This window comes from Arachis duranensis, chromosome 6 (assembly GCF_000817695.3).
Source record: "Arachis duranensis cultivar V14167 chromosome 6, aradu.V14167.gnm2.J7QH, whole genome shotgun sequence".
In the NCBI taxonomy this organism is placed as follows: domain Eukaryota; kingdom Viridiplantae; phylum Streptophyta; class Magnoliopsida; order Fabales; family Fabaceae; genus Arachis; species Arachis duranensis.
In genome coordinates this window covers 107237876-107255586 of record NC_029777.3, presented here as the reverse complement: position 1 = coordinate 107255586, position 17711 = coordinate 107237876, and the positions used below count along the sequence as shown (strand labels likewise).

Here is a 17711-nt window from a genome sequence, read left to right as displayed (position 1 = left end):
TGGAGATGAAATTTGATGGCTTCACTGAGAGAGAAGTCTTAGGTTACCCAAATAAGGATAGAAGTCTTTCTTATTGTTTGTATTTGTCATGAAATTATTATTTTTAATACATCTTTTTATGCAAGAAATTATATTTTTGGATTTGCATAATTTTTTTAGATTATCTTTTTTCATCAAAACAGAAAAAAACTTTTAATTTGCAACTCTCTTGTTTTTACGGTTTTACCCTTCTGATAATATAACCTTTGGTTTCTATGAATGAAGAGGTGAACTCAGAGAAAGGGACCACCATAAAAGGTTATAATGTGCACAAGACAAATGAAAATGAAAATAATGAAGTTCTTTATGAGGCCTCATTTGAAGTTCCACCAGAGTTTGGTGAAGTTGGTGCTGTTCTTGTTGAAAATGAGCAACATGAAGAGTTGTTTCTGAAGAGTATAGTAATTGATGGTTTCCACAATAATAATGGATCTTTAAACTTCACATGTGATTCATGGATTCAACCCAAGAATAATGATAAGGCTTCTAATAAGAGAGTCTTCTTCTCTAACAAGGTTAGAATAGTAAAATTGCATTTTAATTAAGAATGTTTATTTATCATGTTTGTGATTGAAAACTTTACACTACCTAAAATTTAATTTCCATGTTAATTATTCTAAAATGAAAGCCCCACAACCTTTCTTCTTAAATTAGATGCTTCATGGTAAAAAATAATAGTTTATTCAATAGAATAATAATCCTTTAGATAAAAAAAATTAAATAATATTAAATAATTATTTTTTTATCATTAATAAGTTTTATTTTGTATACTTAAAATTTACCAAATCTTTTATACATGTAGTTATAAGAATTTAATTTTGATTAACTGATGATAATGTAAAACGTTTTACATAGTCGTATAATCACATCCGCTTTTTTTAATGTCTATTAATGCAGTTAATGTGAAATATAGTTATTTTTGTTAATATAGGATTAAGTAATTACGTGTACGTATAAAACTACTTTACATTAACAATGTATCAAAATTAAATTTATAATTATAATTAAATTAAAAAAGTGGTTGTAGGGTCAATTAATTAATTAATTAACCTATATATAAACATGTGTGTTTGTAAAATAAAAATACATGCACACACAGTGTTATTTACCATCAGAAACACCAAAAGGATTGAGAAAGCTGAGAGAAGAGGAATTGGGGGAACTAAGAGGGAATGGAGAAGGAGAAAGAAAGAGCAGAGATAGAATATATGACTATGATGTGTACAATGACCTTGGTGACCCTGACCTCTCCATTCAACTCAAGAGACCTGTTCTTGGTGGTTCTAAACACTATCCTTATCCAAGAAGGTGTCGCACTGGTAGGCCTCACTCTAATAAAGGTATCCCATTTTTTTTTATTGGAGTAGAAATTATATCAAAATATCTAATAATATGAATTAATAAAGTAGATGTATGTATGTCATACAATAATAAATGTACCATGTCGCTTTTATATTTGTCCTAGGTTTTTCTCCAATTGGTTAATGTTTAGTTTACAAAATTCCACTCTTTTATTATACAAATGAAAACTGAAAAGGTAGAATCTAAAAATGCAATTAGAAAAACCGTTACCTTTCCACCTAAAGGTATCAAATCAATGTCAATGGAGAGTGAGTCACTTGACTCGCCCATGACTCACTCCTACGCATTCAATGTAACTGCAAAGTAGAGAGGCACAATGATTTTGAAGCTCTTACTTTCTTCGTCTTCTTCTTTGGTTCTTTGCTGTCGTTGTTGATTGGTGGTGTTAAATTACGGTCTCAAGTCACAACCCCTTCCTTATTTGAAGGGAAAACCCGCACGAGCGACCTTTCTTTAAAAAAGATGAAGAAATTGAAAAAGTGGAAAGGTTTTTCCAGAGATTCAGATTCAGAAGTAGTACTAGATTTTTATTTTTACAGTGGCTGTCGTATAGTAGAATTCAGTGACCGTTGGAACAAAATTGGGCTAAAAGGGACATTTTACTAATTTATACAGTTTAAAAAACAAATATTTTAATTTTATTATACTGATATAATGTAAAATATTTTATAGATTAGTATCTGTTTCTTTGAATGTTTTTCACATCGTTAATAAAAAAATTAATTATTTTTATTAATATAATATTATATACTAATAAAATATACATGAAAAACTGTTTTATATTTAATGTTCATTTATATCAAATTCATTAGGTTGCATACCTATATGAGTGGGCGAAGCCGAGTTTAATGTGATCCAGACCCGATCCGAAAGATACACTGGGTCTATTTATTAGACCCGAACTCGACCCTAAACCTGATAAAACTAATACACTTTCGGGCCACAATTATATTGGGTGAAAATCGCCGTTAACATTATATTACATTGATACCTTCTTGTAAGCTAGCATATAAAAATATCCAAACTTTTAAAACTCCAATCATTATTTAACATGATAATATTTACTTAGAAAAATATAACAAGAACCAACTATTCTTCAAAATTAAAGTATAACACAATCAATACTAAAATATAACTACAATCAATACTAATATTGTCTAATAACACCAAATATTTAAATCAATACAAATAACACAATATTATGGATTAGTCTAAAGTCTTATGCATTCTAAATATAAAACATTAACTTATAGTTTTATAATGACTAATAACACAAAATATTAAAGTTTACAATACTTAAATTCCATATAAAAATAGTCATGATCCATCATTAATAATAGAAAATATTAATTGTGTATGATGACCGGACTACTGAACCGACTCCGGGTGACCCGAGCTATGGTTCGGACCCGACCCAAAATAATGACCGGGTTTATTTTTAAGACCTTTACCCAATTCTAAATCTGGTAAAATCACACCAAATTAGTTTCTAAAGTGTTTGGGATCGAGTCGGACATTCGAGCCGAATCGGGTCATGTGCACCCCTAAAATTCATATAAAAAATATATATGACCTAACTAATTTATTTTTTGTTTTTTTTGTTTTTACTGAAAACAGATCCTTTATCAGAGAAGAGAAGTGGAAGTTTCTATGTTCCTCGAGATGAAGAATTCGGTGAAAGAAAGCAAAAGCAATTCACAGAAACCATAGTATCATCAGGTGTAAGTGCAGTCTTAAAATCCTTGGATGCAATTTTCACAAACCTGAATATTGGATTTCCAAGCTTTGAGGACATAGATTCTCTCTACAAAGAAGGCTATGAGTTACCACCTCTTCATGCAACTGCTTTGAATATCATCCAAAACGCCATTCCAACTTTCTTCAAACCTGCTAATCACAGAGACAATCTTTTGAACTTTGATGCCCCACAACCATTTAAAAGTAAGTACAATATTAATATATGGTCTGGGTTAATTGTCAATTTGATATTGAAAGATTTAATCGCGGATAAAAAGGTTATTGAAAGATGTTATTGACAAAATAACGATTCTATTTAAAAATGTGACAAAAATAATCAATAATTATTATATTTTTCGTAAATGATAAAAAAAAATTTGTATTTAATAAACGGCTTATTTATTTGGTTTGAATTTTTGTGACAACATTTGAATAAATATTTAGAAAATACATAAAAAGATTAAGAACAAAATTTGATCTCTAGATTTTTTCTTTTATTTTTCAAAAAAATGTAACAATTCATAATAAAAAAACTTTAAAAAAAGTATTTGACATAAAATTATCAAATTTTAAGGATAAAAATATCTTATTTTTTTAATAATAATTATAAAAATTTGCAACAAAATTTAATCTTAATTTTTTTTAGAAATCGTATTTTTAATTAAATATTTCGAATACTTATTTATTGTTATTATTTTTTAAAATTCTTTTTGTTAGTAATGTAAGTTTTTGGATATTATTTTAGTAGTTTACTCTATATACTTTTATTTCTATTGTATGGATATAATTATGAAAACAGTAAAAATAATAAAATTTTATTTTTTATTTTTCTAGAAATAAAATATAAACAAATGCGAATCAAACATATTCTAAAATGCATTGATGCATCCTAAACCTTTGAATTTATTGAGATGATTTTGAAATAATCCTTTGAATTGTAGGGGACAAATTCTTCTGGCTCTCAGATGAGGAATTTGCTAGGGAGACTTTGGCAGGTGTCAATCCATATAGCATCCAATTGATCAAGGTATATTTAATTTGTTTATCCCTGCCTTTATTAATTATTTCATGTATATATTATATGTATTCATGCAAAAACAATTAATTATGAAATTTTGAATATTTAATTAGGAATGGCCATTGAGGAGTAAACTAGATCCCAAAGTGTATGGTCCACCAGAATCAGCTATTACTAGTGAAGTCATTGAGTCACAAATAAATGGCAGAGTTGAACAGGTACCCATCCAAAGTAATTAATAATATTATAATAATTAAGATTAGATAAAAACTCAGGTATAGTCAACTTTACGTGAAATTGATAGTTAAGAACTATTAAATAATTTAACTGATTTGATTAAATTTTTATCTAACAATTCTTAATTATCAATTTTATGTGAAGTTGACGGCACCTGAGTTTGCACCTTAAAATTAACGGGTAAAACTATTAAAATACCAGTATTTATTTAATGTGAAATATTATATAAATAATTAATATGAGTAAAAGCTAATATTATTTAATTAATAAGTATAGGCAATAAGTGAGAAGAAGTTGTTCATGTTGGACTACCATGACTTACTATTACCATATGTAAGCAAAGTAAGAGAGATTGAAGGGACAACACTGTATGGATCAAGGACTATATTCTCACTAACAAGCAAAGGAACATTGAAGCCACTTGCAATTGAGCTCACTAGACCACAAATCAATAACAATGGACAATGGAAGAGAGTGTACACTCCTTCTTCTTCTTCTTCAACTGAACTTTGGCTTTGGAGGCTTGCAAAAGCTCATGTAGTTGCCCATGATTGTGGAGTTCATGAACTTGTTAGCCATTGGTTAAGAACTCATGCTTCAGTGGAACCATATGTGATAGCAACAAAGAGGCAACTAAGTGCAATGCATCCAATAAATAGATTATTGCATCCTCATTTGAGATACACTTTGGAGATCAATGCCCTTGCACGACAACTTCTTATTAGTGCAGCTGGCATCATTGAGCTTTCTTTCTCTCCTCAGAGATATTTTAAGAGTTATGTTTGTATAAGTTTTAAAGTTGTTCCTAACGTTTAAATAATTCTATTTAAGTTTTTAATATTTTAAAATTGGATCCATGTTATCCTTTTGTTAGGGATTTGTTTGACGGCGGGACAAAATTAAAATGATTTTAAAATATTAAGAACTTAAATAAGATGAAAATGTTGGGGACAAAAACGATAGATACATAAAAGTAAATTTTAATTTTATCCTTTAATAATATCACTTTTTTACGATTATTCAATTATTTTTTAATCACATCTAACTAAATTGCACTTAATCGCATTATTTTCATTCTAAATAAATTTATTTTTTATAATTCTACTCTTAAAAATTTTACTCATTATGAAATGTTTGTAGAATGATCAGTATATAAATTGGTGAAAGAAAAAAAATCAATATGATACATATACAATAAAATATAGATCGTACTTTTTGTTTCTAATATATCGAAATTTTTTAATATTTAATTTAGTTAACCTTTATTTTTAATTTTATCCTTCAATAATATTAATTTTTTATAGTAGATAATTATTCAATTATTTTTTTAATTTTACTCTTAATCAGTTATTTTTTTTAAGTGAATTTATTTTTAGAGTAAAGTATCGTTTTTGTCCCCAACATTTGGGGTAAGTTTCAAAGTTGTCCCTAACATTTTAATCGTCCTATTTAAGTCTCTAACGTTTTAAAATTGACTCAATGTTGTCCAGCCATTAGGGATCCATTAACAGAATTGACGGCGGGACAAAATTGAGACGATTTTAAAACGTTGGGGACTTAAATAGGACAAAAACGTTAGAGACAAAAACGATACATAAAAATAAATTTTAATTTAATTTTATCTTTCAATAATATTAATTTTTTACTGTACATAATATTCAATTATTTTTTAATTACATCTAAATAAATTACACTTAATCACATTACTTTCCTTTTAAATAAATTTATTTTTTTATAATTTTAAAGAATTTTGATACATTAGAGACAAAAGATATAATTTATATTTTATTGTATATATATTATTTTTTCTTTTCTGTAAGTTTATATACTAGTCATTCTACAAATATTTCATGATAATTAAAAATTTTTAAGATTAAAATTATAAAAAAATTAATTTATTTAAAATGAAAGTAATATGATTAAGTGTAATTTACTTAGATGTAATTAAAAAATAATTGAATACTATGTATAGTAAAAAATTGATATTACTAAAAGATAAAATTAAAATTTATTTCTATGTATCATTTTTGTCCCCAACGTTTTCATCCTATTTAAGTCTCTAACGTTTTAAAATCGTCTCAATTTTGTCCGGCCGTCAATTCTGTTAATGGATCCCTAACGGCAGGACAACATTGAGTCAGTTTTGAAACGTTAGGGACTTAAATAGGACGATTGAAACGTTAGGGACAACTTTGGGACTTACCCCAAATGTTGGGGACAAAAACGATACTTTACTCTTATTTTTATTAAGAGCAAAATTAAAAATAAATTAAGTAATTATTTTTTGTAAAAAAATTAAAATTATTGAAAATTTTTTTATTAAAAAGTTAAAAATAAAAATTAATTAAATTAAATATTAAAAAAGTTCGGTATATCAGAGACAAAAGGATATAATTTATACTTTATTATACATGCACATACTCTTTTTTTTCTTTCCTAAAAGTTTATATACTAGTCATTCTATAAATATGAGTAAAAATTTTAAATTAGTAATGCAATTCATTTCGTTAAAATTCATTATCATTTTACTTGATTTTGTAGTTCTTTTAAGAATAATGTATTGTTTTTGTTTCCAATATTTTCGTCTTATTTAAATTTTTAACCTTTTAAAATTATCTCAATTTTATTCCACTGTCAATTCCATTAATAGATCAATTAATGACAGGACAATTTTAAAATGTTAGGAACTTAAATAAGATAATTTAAATGTTAGAAATAACTTTAAAACCTATCCCAAATATTAAGAGGAAAAACAATACTTTATTTTTTTATATATAACAATAATGTATGATTTCTGTGGATTCAAAATTATTGGTGTATTCAATTAAAATAAACTTTCAAAGTATATTATACGAGTCATATCTTTTCATAGGTTGCGAAAAACAATTTTATCTTATATGAAAAATATTTTGCAATTACAAAAAGTAACATGATTTTTTTTTGCGACACATAGTTACTCTAGCTTTTCGCAGGTGCAAAAGACAGATAACCCATATTCCTGTTCATTCCTAAATCCTAATCACCTATTTTAATGATTACACCAACTAAAAAATCATTTATGTATGATTTGCTGTTATTAATTAATTTTTGACTTTTGTTTCCCTTCTAAAATTACCATTTTTTATTAAAAAATCTCCTGTGATAATTTCTTCCTCAACTACAACTTAAAAACCAATAATTGACAACTATAAAAACTAGGACAATATTTTTATGGAGAATTTGAATTCTTTTTTAACTATTTACATAATATACTTTAAGAGGATAAAAAACACAAGTTGAAAATGTAATTTATTTTTATACGAGAAAATACAGGGAGTCAATACATGTATCGTACAATGTATATAATGGGGATTAATTTGTGTGATTAATTTTAAGTATTTTAAATTAGATGTTCGATTCAATAGGATATTAGATGTTTATTATTCCTGGTATCCGACCTGGATGGTTATTTTGGATAGTATAGGTGTATTGTGTTTGATAAATTAATAATATTTTATTCTAAATGTTCATTTTTTAATTAATATTGAGCTAAATAAACAGTCCATTGTAAACATTGTACAAATATTTCATTGACTCTTTAGCAGAATTCGTTTTATATAAGCAGCACTCATTTATTTGATATAATTTATTTATTTTTTTCCCATAGAGGAATGGCAGTGGAAGATCCTAATGCAGCACATGGTCTAAAGCTAACAATTGAAGATTACCCTTTTGCAAATGATGGTCTCCTCATATGGGATTCTCTCAAAGAATGGATCACAGATTATGTAAACCATTACTATCCAAATCCAAGCACCATTGAATCTGATTCAGAACTCCAATCATGGTGGAATGAGATCATAACCATTGGTCATGGTGACAAGTCTAGTGAACCATGGTGGCCAAATCTCAAGACACAAAAAGACCTCATTCACATTATTACCACTATATCATGGGTTGCTTCAGCACACCATGCTTCAGTCAACTTTGCACAATACATGTATGGTGGATATTTCCCTAATAGGCCTGCAATTGCTAGGATCAAAATGCCTGATGAGGACCCTTCATTGGAAGAGTGGGAAAATTTCATGACCAATCCTGATCAAACCTTACTTGAGTGTTTTCCATCACAAATTCAAGCACTTTTGGTTATGGTCATCTTGAATTTGCTTTCTGATCATTCACCTGATGAAGAGTACATTGGACAGTTTATGGAGCCATCTTGGGGTGAGGATCCAATTATAAAATCATCATTCGAAAGGTTTAATAAGAGATTGAAGGAGATTGAAGGGATCATTGATTCAAGGAATGGTAACATTGATTTGAAGAATAGGCATGGAGCTGGATTAGTGCCTTATGAGCTTTTGAAGCCTTTTTCAGGGCCTGGACTCACTGGAAAGGGTGTTCCATACAGCATTTCCATTTAATCATCTTTAATATTCACTACTAATTATTGTTTATTTTTTTTGCAAAACTACTATTTAATTTGTAGTCCATTATTGATTGTTTGTTTATATGCAATAATTTGATTGTGTCGTCTGATGATCAATGTAATTATCTGACCTGTATCAAGAATAAAGTTTAATTATTATTAGATGAATTTAATTTTGATGTATTGTTAGCATAAAACTGTTTTATACATGTATCCAAGCCAATTATATAATGTTATATCAGGAAAAATAATTATTTTTATATGAATTTCGTTAGGAAGCTAATAAAATATTTGTACAATGTGTACAATGAGCCAATGGAATATTTATACAATGTATACAATGGGCTATTTATTTGGCCAAAAATGAACATCATCCATATTATCCAGAATAACCATCCGAGTACAGGATAATAAACATCTCATGTCATAAAACCACTTATAAGCTTAAACTGATTTTGGGGTTCACCAAGAATTGAATTCTTGACCTTTCGGATTTAGAGCTCTGAAATCATGTCATGAAACTACTCATCCCAAAAACTTAAGCTGATAGGAAAATGTAACACTAATAGTTATATCTCTAATACTGAATCGGACATCCCTAAACTTGTACACATTGTACAAATATTCTATTGACTTTTTATACTTCCTCTTATTTTGACCGTGAATAGTCGTCAAAAAATAGTTGTGATTGCACGACTGTATAAAATGTTTTACACTATTTATGCAAATACAAGATTATATATTGAAGTCAACTCGAAGACTTTTGAGTTTCGAGTCTTCGGGGTTATTCATAAAATACAGGCTTATGATCTTTCCTAGAAGAGATTGATGCAACTAATCAGCTTTGAAAATTTTGTCTAAGACCTTGAGTAAAAAAAATAAGGCACTAAATAATATATTTCCCACTCAAATTAAACAACACAACCTTTTCGTGTTACTCTTTTCCTCGTTTACAAACCTTTAAAAATGCCAGATGCAAAGAATGTAATCATAAATTAATAAAGTCACAATAACATTAAAATTAAACATTGATAAAGGTTATTTAAAAAAAAAAGAATAAAAATTAAAACATATATAAAGGCCAGGTCTTATTATTAAACTAAAAATATACTGTGTCAATTTAAAAGGCTAAAAAATTGGTTAGTCCACATGACGATTGCATACGAAAATTATAGAAATTTGGGATTTGGAGTTTTTTAGAAGCAAAAAAAAAAGATTTTCTTTTTCTTTTTATTTTTTAACAATAAATTTTTTCTAGGTGCGAACAGTATTTTTTTATTCTTTTTAACAAAATAAACTTTTGTAAGGAGTGAAACATATGTATTATTATTGTTATTATTATTAATTTTTTTCCTGACGAATGAAAACATTTTTCTCACAGAATAAAAAAAGAATTTCCAAATAACACCATTTGAATAGTGATAAAATACCATTTAATTAAAAAATTCCAACTTGCTGGCAATCAAGAAGTCAAGTCATTAATAAAAATAATTTCCAGTTGCATATATATAGTTAAATTCTCAATGGTTTTGCATTCCTCTTCACTTGCTAATTCATTATTTCATCATCACTGATTCAAACACCCTCAAAACCCTATAATCACTGCCCCAATTGGATTAGTTGAACAAGAAAATTTTAGAGATCCAACAACAGCTTGGAAGGGTAGTGATGGAAAATGGAGGGTCATAATTGGTGCTAGAAATGGTGATTTAGGGAAGGCAATTTTATACCATAGTGATGATTTTATTAATTGGAAATTAAGCCCTAATAATCATCAATTCTATGTAATTGATGGCATTGGAATGTGTGAGTGCCCTGATTTTTTTCCAGTTTTAATTGATGGTACAAAGCATGGGGTTGATTTAGATTCTTCTTCAGTTCAAGATTCTAATGATGTTATTAGGCATGTGTTGAAGATAAGTTACCAAAATAAACAGCAAGAACATTATTTGGTAGGTAAGTATGTTTGTGATGAGGACAAGTTTGTTGCTGAGAATAAAATTACAGGGACTAGTTTGGACTTGAAATTGGACCATGGTGAATTTTATGCTTCAAAATCATTCTTTGACTATGCCAAGAAGAGAAGGGTATTATGGGGATGGGTTAAAGAGCTTGATACAGAACAAGATGATATTCTTAAAGGATGGGCTGGTCTACAGGTACTTTAATTAACAAATTAATCTAAAAAAGTTAGATAATTTGTCAATAATATATTTGATTTCATAGATAATTATAATTTTGCATCAATATTGAAATATATATATATATAAGGGCATTCCAAGGCAAGTGTGGCTTCATGAAAATGGGAAGTGGCTGATGCAGTGGCCAATAGAAGAGTTAGAGACACTTAGATACTCCGACAATGAAGTTAGTATTTTGGGACACAAACTTGTTGCTGGATCAACTCTTCAAGTCTCAGGTATCACTGCATCACAGGTAAGCCACTTTATTGTTAATTTTCTCTTGTGAAATTGATGAATTTTTAGACTATATAAAATATCAAAGGCCTTTTTTTTTTCAATTTTCTCATGTCAAAATTATATATATATATAAAAGAAAATGGATATTGTTACTTCTATTTTAATAATGCTATTTTCTTTTTCTATTTAAAAAAAAGAGAGTATAACGTTATCATTTTTCATAAAATAAACTCTTATTTTTGTTTCGGGAAAAAATATAAAAATAAAATAGTCTCAAAATTAAAAAAAATTGACAAATTTGTACTTATATATATATTTCTTTAGCATTTTCTTATTAAACTAGTCTCTCACTGTTTACAAAATTAGATATATTAAGTAGTCTACTCTAATACACATGGATTTTATAAGGAAAAAGAGAAAACTAATGAGTAATTTAAAGTCAAATTTTGTTTTCCAAAATTTAAAGGCGAAGTTTGTATTTTGTAGACTTTTTTTTCTTTTTTCCAAAATTAAGATTATTGACTCTTTTTGTATAACTTTAACCATGTACAAATTTTCCATCCATCAATGCCCTCATCTTTCATATCTCATTAAGATTTACATATTAAAATATAATGAAACTTTCATATAAAACAATCATTTTCCATATTTAACAAAAAAGATTATTACTTATTTCATTTATTTTCTGTTGTTTGGTCTTTGAAGGCTGATGTAGAAGTAGTGTTTGAACTACCTGAACTGGAAAGTGCAGAATGGTTAGATTCAAAAGAAGTTGATCCCCAAATAGTGTGTAGTGATAAAGAATATGCATCAAGAAGTGGCATAATAGGCCCATTTGGTTTACTGGCTTTAGCTTCAAAGGATCTTACAGAGCAAACTGCAATTTTCTTCACAATCTTTAGAACTTCCAATGGATTTTCATGTCTCATGTGCACTGATCTTACCAGGTTAATTAATAATAATGATTTAGCTAATATGTGTTTTTAGAACATATATAATAAACTTATTATTATTATTAGTAAAAAATTTTAAATATTTTTATTTAATAAATACAAAATAAATGCACTGATCTTACTGGGTTAATTAATAATAATTATCCTATTGTCCCAACTAAATTTTTTGGTACACATGTGTCAAATTTTTTTTAAAAAAAAAAGAATAAATATAGTATCAATTTTTGAATTGTGTTGGATGAAATTTATTTATTATTTTAAATATTTAGGGACAATTTTATTCTCTGTGTTTTTTATTAGAGAACAAATATAAAACTTACAACTTTTTGTTTTCATCTTTATATTTTTAAGATTGAATTTCAATTAACAATACTTTGTTGTTGACATATGAGAATTTTCTGCAATTTATTTACAGGTCTTCATTGAGGCAAGACGTTCATAAAACCACATATGCAACTATCTTTGCCATAGATTCCAATCTCAAAGCAATTTCACTTAGAACCTTGGTACGTATGTTACTATGTTTTTTTTTTTATATACTGCTAGTGAAAAATATTTTATATAATTATCTAATTATATTCATTTCTTTAGATAATCATTCGTACGATTAATGTAAAAAATAATTATTTTTATTAATGTAACATTACATAATTAAATGTACGTGTAAAACTATTATTTTTATTTGATATATAACTCCTCTTTGTGTTCTTGTTATGTAGATTGATGGGTCGATTATAGAGAGTTTTGGAGAGAAAGGAAGAGTTTGTATCACAAACAGAGTTTATCCCTTGTTGGCTACTGAAAAGGATGCTCATCTTTATGTCTTTAACAATGGAAAACAGAATGTTTGCATCTCAAAACTAAATGCTTGGAGCATGAAGCCAGCAAAGTTTGTTCAACAGTGAAAATGATTGTTTGAAATTGTTTGAACTTTGAAGCAATATTGCTACGAATAATTTGGAGAATCATACCCTATTTTACATAGATATATTGTATACAGCTGTTTAATTTAATTTATAGTGTCCTGGTTAAAAGCATGTCAAATCTATTAAGAAAGGTCTTTGCTATGGCACCAATGAAAGGAATTGTACATAATAAAATAATGAAGGCAAGATAATTTACAATTATAAAGATAAGAAGATTTTAACTTAAAAACATTAATATAATGTGAGTGGCAAAATAACTCATTATCTATCAACTTGACCAATCTCAACACATTGGTTATTTATCCAAAGCTCTTAATGTCATCAAATGCCACTGGTTCCAACCTTAATATTCACCACTAACTTTTTTATTGGAAAGTAAACAACTTGAATTTTTCCAACACTTTTCGAGGTCTTTAGTTGTTAGGAATTTTTTGTCCATAACATCTTTTAAGATTTTTTTTTATCAGCATTTGAATCTTTTAAATACTAAATTAGTAGTTACGTCTATAGTTATCAAATCTAGCTCGACCTGCTCGATTTGACTGAAATCTGGTCACTTAGTCACTTTATTGGATTGAGCCACTCGTTAAACCCTCCCTGCATTAGACTAAAAAAAATCGAATTGACCCGTCCGGTTTTGTTGAGAACTGGTGACCCGACTTATTTAAAAAACCCGGACCGAGTCATGTGTTTTATTTTAAAAAAAAAAACCCCAGCAAACGATGTCATGAAAACCTAATATGTAATCACCATGAGTCTAAAAACCGGACCAGATTGGTTAGTTGAACCGGTCTAGCTGTGAATCGAATATCTATGGGTTCAGTCTTAAGGAAAAACCCACTATTTTAAAAATCGTTCATGAACCACTGAACTGGCCGAAAACCAATCAGTTGGACCGAATCTAAATCTGACTGGCTTACAAGAAATGCTAACGTTGAGAGAGAGAGAGAGAGCTTCCCCATAGCTTCCCCACCACTGGCGCAAGGACTGCCGCCATCCGTCGCGCTCCGGATAACGCAGTCGTCGTCTGGTTGTCTGCTCTTATTCCTCATTCGAGAATCGCACCTTCTTCCTCGAGCTCGACGTCATTCCTTGGTCTTTGTAAGCTCTGTCGCGCTTCTGCTGTCGTCTGTCGCACTCAGGAACCACTGTCTTCGTCTGGTCGTGGTGCTCGAAGTTTTCAACCCACCAATCGCAGCTTCTTCCTCAAGCTGTCTTGGAGTCTACCCTTCGTTTGCTCAGCCGCAGCTCTTCCAACCCACCACTGTCTTCGAGTCGTGCTCGTTGCCTGGCCTTTGTCTCCGTCGCACTTTTGCCCCTCTGCTCAGAGTGCTCAGACATTAGAACGAAGGTTTACAATTCTGCTAGTGCTACTTAGATTTGTTTCTTCGATTTTTTTTATTCTTTTGTTCTTGATTCTTTGTTCTTCGGTTTAGGATTCTGCTATTGCTAGTGTTACTCAGATTGAATTGTCGAATGATTAGTTCTGCTCACTGCTGCTGTGTTGTATTCTGTTTGTTGTTTTTTTGTACTGTGCTGAAAGTCTGAAATCTTAATAATCCTTGTTAATCTTTGAAAAAGTTTGTTGCTAGTGTGTAACTTTTTATTATGTTATTGTGATATAATTATTGGTATTGTTGCGGTGTAACTTTTAGTTGTTTCTACTATCGTTGTTTTCTTTTAAATTTTAATTGGTGTTGTTATTGTTCTTATATTTTATTATAATTTGTTAATTTGGTGTAATTTTCCTATGGTGTTGATCTTTGTTTTAATTGTTCAGTTATTTTCTGTTGATTATTTTGACTATTATTGTGAACTTGTTAATTTGCTAATTGTTAACTCTATTTATGCTGCACCTGTGGTACATAACCGATTCTAAACCTGGATAAAGGAGGAGGGTTGTGTTAAGCTTTCGACAGCCAACATAAAAACTTAGTCGAATCTTCATGACATAGATTAAAGACGTTATTGCGCTAAAAGCTAGATCATTGTCCGAAAGCAACATGATGTATGGCTCGCGTACAGTGTCAAATGAGCAAGAGCTGTTGCATCGGTGCCCGGGTGTAGTGTTAAATGAGTAAGGGTTTCCGTGTTTTCGTGACGGATGAGGGTAAATAAGCTAGTTCACAAAGAAAAAAAGTAAACTTAAAGGTTAGAGCGACAGAAGATTGAGATTTGGGACATAAAACATAGACACTCTAACAGAAAAATCCATGGAGGTCGTGGATACCATGACAAGGAAGAAGATTAACATCATGTACCTATAGGAAACAAAATGGGTCGGCGCGAAGGCTAGAGAGTTGGATACCTCCGGTTTCAAACTTTTGTATACAAGAAATGTGAAGAATATGAATGGGGTAGGTATTATCGTGGATAAGCAGTGGAAGAATGACGTAGTAGATGTCAAGAGGGTGGGTGATCGGATCATCTCTATCAAACTTGTGGTGGAAGAAGGTACTTTTCATATGATTAGTGTCTATGCACTGCAAGTGGGTTCGAACGAGCAATACAAGATAAGGTTTTGGGAGGATCTAGAGAGTTTGGTTCAAGACATATCTTCGAGAGATAAGATTTTCTTAGGAGGTGATTTAAATGGTCATGTTGAAAGAGAAGTGACTGATATGGAAGTATTTACAAAAGTCATAGTTTCGGGGTGATCAATACCAAGAGTAAAATTACTTTGAACTTTTTCTCAATTTTTTATCTTCTCACCACAAATACATGTTTTAAAAAGAGAGACAAACATCTTATAACCTATAGGAGTGGCATGACAAGCTCTCAAATCGACTTCTTCTTGTTGAGGAGAGTCCACCAAAATTTTTTGCATTAAATTGTAAAATTATTTTGAGATAGAGTTTAACAACACAACATAGGATGCTTGTCATGCATTTTTGCGTTGAGTAAAAATTGAGAAAAAAATATCATACGAAAAACCTAAGGATAAGGTGGTGGTAGATGAAAGGTGAGGAACAAAGAAGCTTCCTAAGACAGGTAGGAGAAGAGGCAAAGTGGGAAAGAGATAGAAGCGCGGAGGAGATGTAGAGGGAGATGGCAGAAGTTATTAGAAGAACAACAAAACAAAATTTTGGTGAATTTAGAGGAATAAGACCAAAAGACAAGGAGTCCTACTGGTAAAATGCGAGTGTACAAGACAATATAAAGGTAAAATGGGAGTGCTTTAAAGAGTGATTTTTGTGCCGCAATGCAAATAATTGAGAAAAATATAAAGCGGTTAAGAAAGAGACAAAAGTGGTTGTAAGTGAAGCAAGAACAAGAGCATATGAGAGTCTCTACCAGTCTTTAAGAACGAAAGAATGAGACAAAGGTATATATAGAATCGCAAAGAGCCGTGAAAGAAAAACGAGAGACTTGGGTCATTTTAAATCCATAAAGGATAAAGATGGAGAGGTTTTGTCTCAAGATGAGAAGATTAATAAAAGGTGAAAGAACTACTTCTACGAATTATTTAATGAAAGACAGAAGATTATTCCGAACCTTGGTGGGTTATGCACGAGGGAAGAAGATCAAAACTTCGACTATTATCAAATGATTCGAGACTTCGAGGTAAAAGAGACTCTAAAGTAGATGAAAACTGACAGTGCAGTAGGACCCGATAATATTCTTATTGAAGTGTGGAAGGGCCTTAGAGAGAAAGGCACCAATTGGTTAACCAAATTTTTTAATGATATTTTAAGGTAAAAGAAGATGTCAGATGAATGGAGAAATAACACCTGACTACCTATCTACAAGAATAAGATAGATATACAGAGACAAAAAATCAATTTAATTTTATGCCAAAAGTAAAAAATATTTTTTATACTTAATTTTTTTTTGTAAAAAGTCTATTCAAATTTTTGTCAGTTAAAAAAAATATTTTTTAAAAAGATGAAAAAATAATTAATTTATTCAAAAATCAATCCGTACTTATTTTAAATTAATAATAATAATAATAATAAATTCTTATCCACGTTAATTTTATCCCACCTTCCCAGTTCCCAGCACTGACGTCACTCTTATCTCCGATACCAATTCAGATTCTACTCCCTTCTCTGTTCGCGCTCGCCCCCTCCGCCACTTGAGCCTGTTCGGTTCCCCTCCGCCGCTGCATTCGTCAACCGGTTCTTCTTCCGTTCCGCCGTTCTGCTTCCCCAGCCGCACTCCTCTCATTCCGCCGCTTGAGGTTCTGTTCTGCTTCCGTAGTTGAATTTTTATATAAGCACGTTGTCTTTTTATGATTTCTGATTTGCGAAGTTATGTTGTGTTTGCTTTGGTAGGAGTTTTGAGTGTGCATGCTTGTTCAAAATTTTAGAATTCAGCTCCTCTCTATGTTGTTAGAGACTCTTGTATTGATGTGCTTAAACTGACGACTGAGGGTGAGCTTGGTTATGTTCTAAGATATTTACGTGCTGATTCAAAGGGAGAGAGGGAGCCAAAAAAGCATCCAAAATGGAAACGCGCCATTCCCACTCGTGCAGGCTCTGGCGATTTTGGCATTGTAGCAGGAGCCATACCCTCTTTCTCTCACAGTCTCACACACTTTCGTGCATTCACAAGCACGAGGACTGAATCAGGTAAGATTTATTTAAAGCTTTTCATGGGTTCTTTAGG

General features: G+C 30.0%; 2 protein-coding genes across 2 annotated transcripts in view; both read left to right on the top strand.

Moving 5' to 3' along the window:
• The window catches only part of LOC107495645 (linoleate 13S-lipoxygenase 2-1, chloroplastic), a 9621-nt gene extending 677 nt beyond the window's left edge, over positions 1-8944 (top strand). The window contains exons 2-8 of the mRNA XM_016116816.3: positions 265-554; positions 1139-1379; positions 3019-3342; positions 4080-4165; positions 4270-4374; positions 4670-5173; positions 7978-8944. Of these exons, the coding sequence (XP_015972302.1) occupies positions 265-554; positions 1139-1379; positions 3019-3342; positions 4080-4165; positions 4270-4374; positions 4670-5173; positions 7978-8799 (2372 nt within the window). The 3' untranslated portion in view covers positions 8800-8944. The remainder of the gene's footprint in view (positions 1-264; positions 555-1138; positions 1380-3018; positions 3343-4079; positions 4166-4269; positions 4375-4669; positions 5174-7977) is intronic.
• A 1437-nt stretch (positions 8945-10381) lies between these two features.
• Positions 10382-13214, top strand: LOC107495459 (beta-fructofuranosidase, insoluble isoenzyme CWINV1; the record flags this gene model as incomplete). Its single annotated transcript, XM_016116608.3, has 5 exons — positions 10382-10963; positions 11076-11240; positions 11930-12171; positions 12593-12683; positions 12897-13214. Coding segments are annotated over 5 exons (1266 nt in total), but the record flags the coding sequence as incomplete, so codon positions are not given.
• Positions 13215-17711: the final 4497 nt, after the last annotated feature.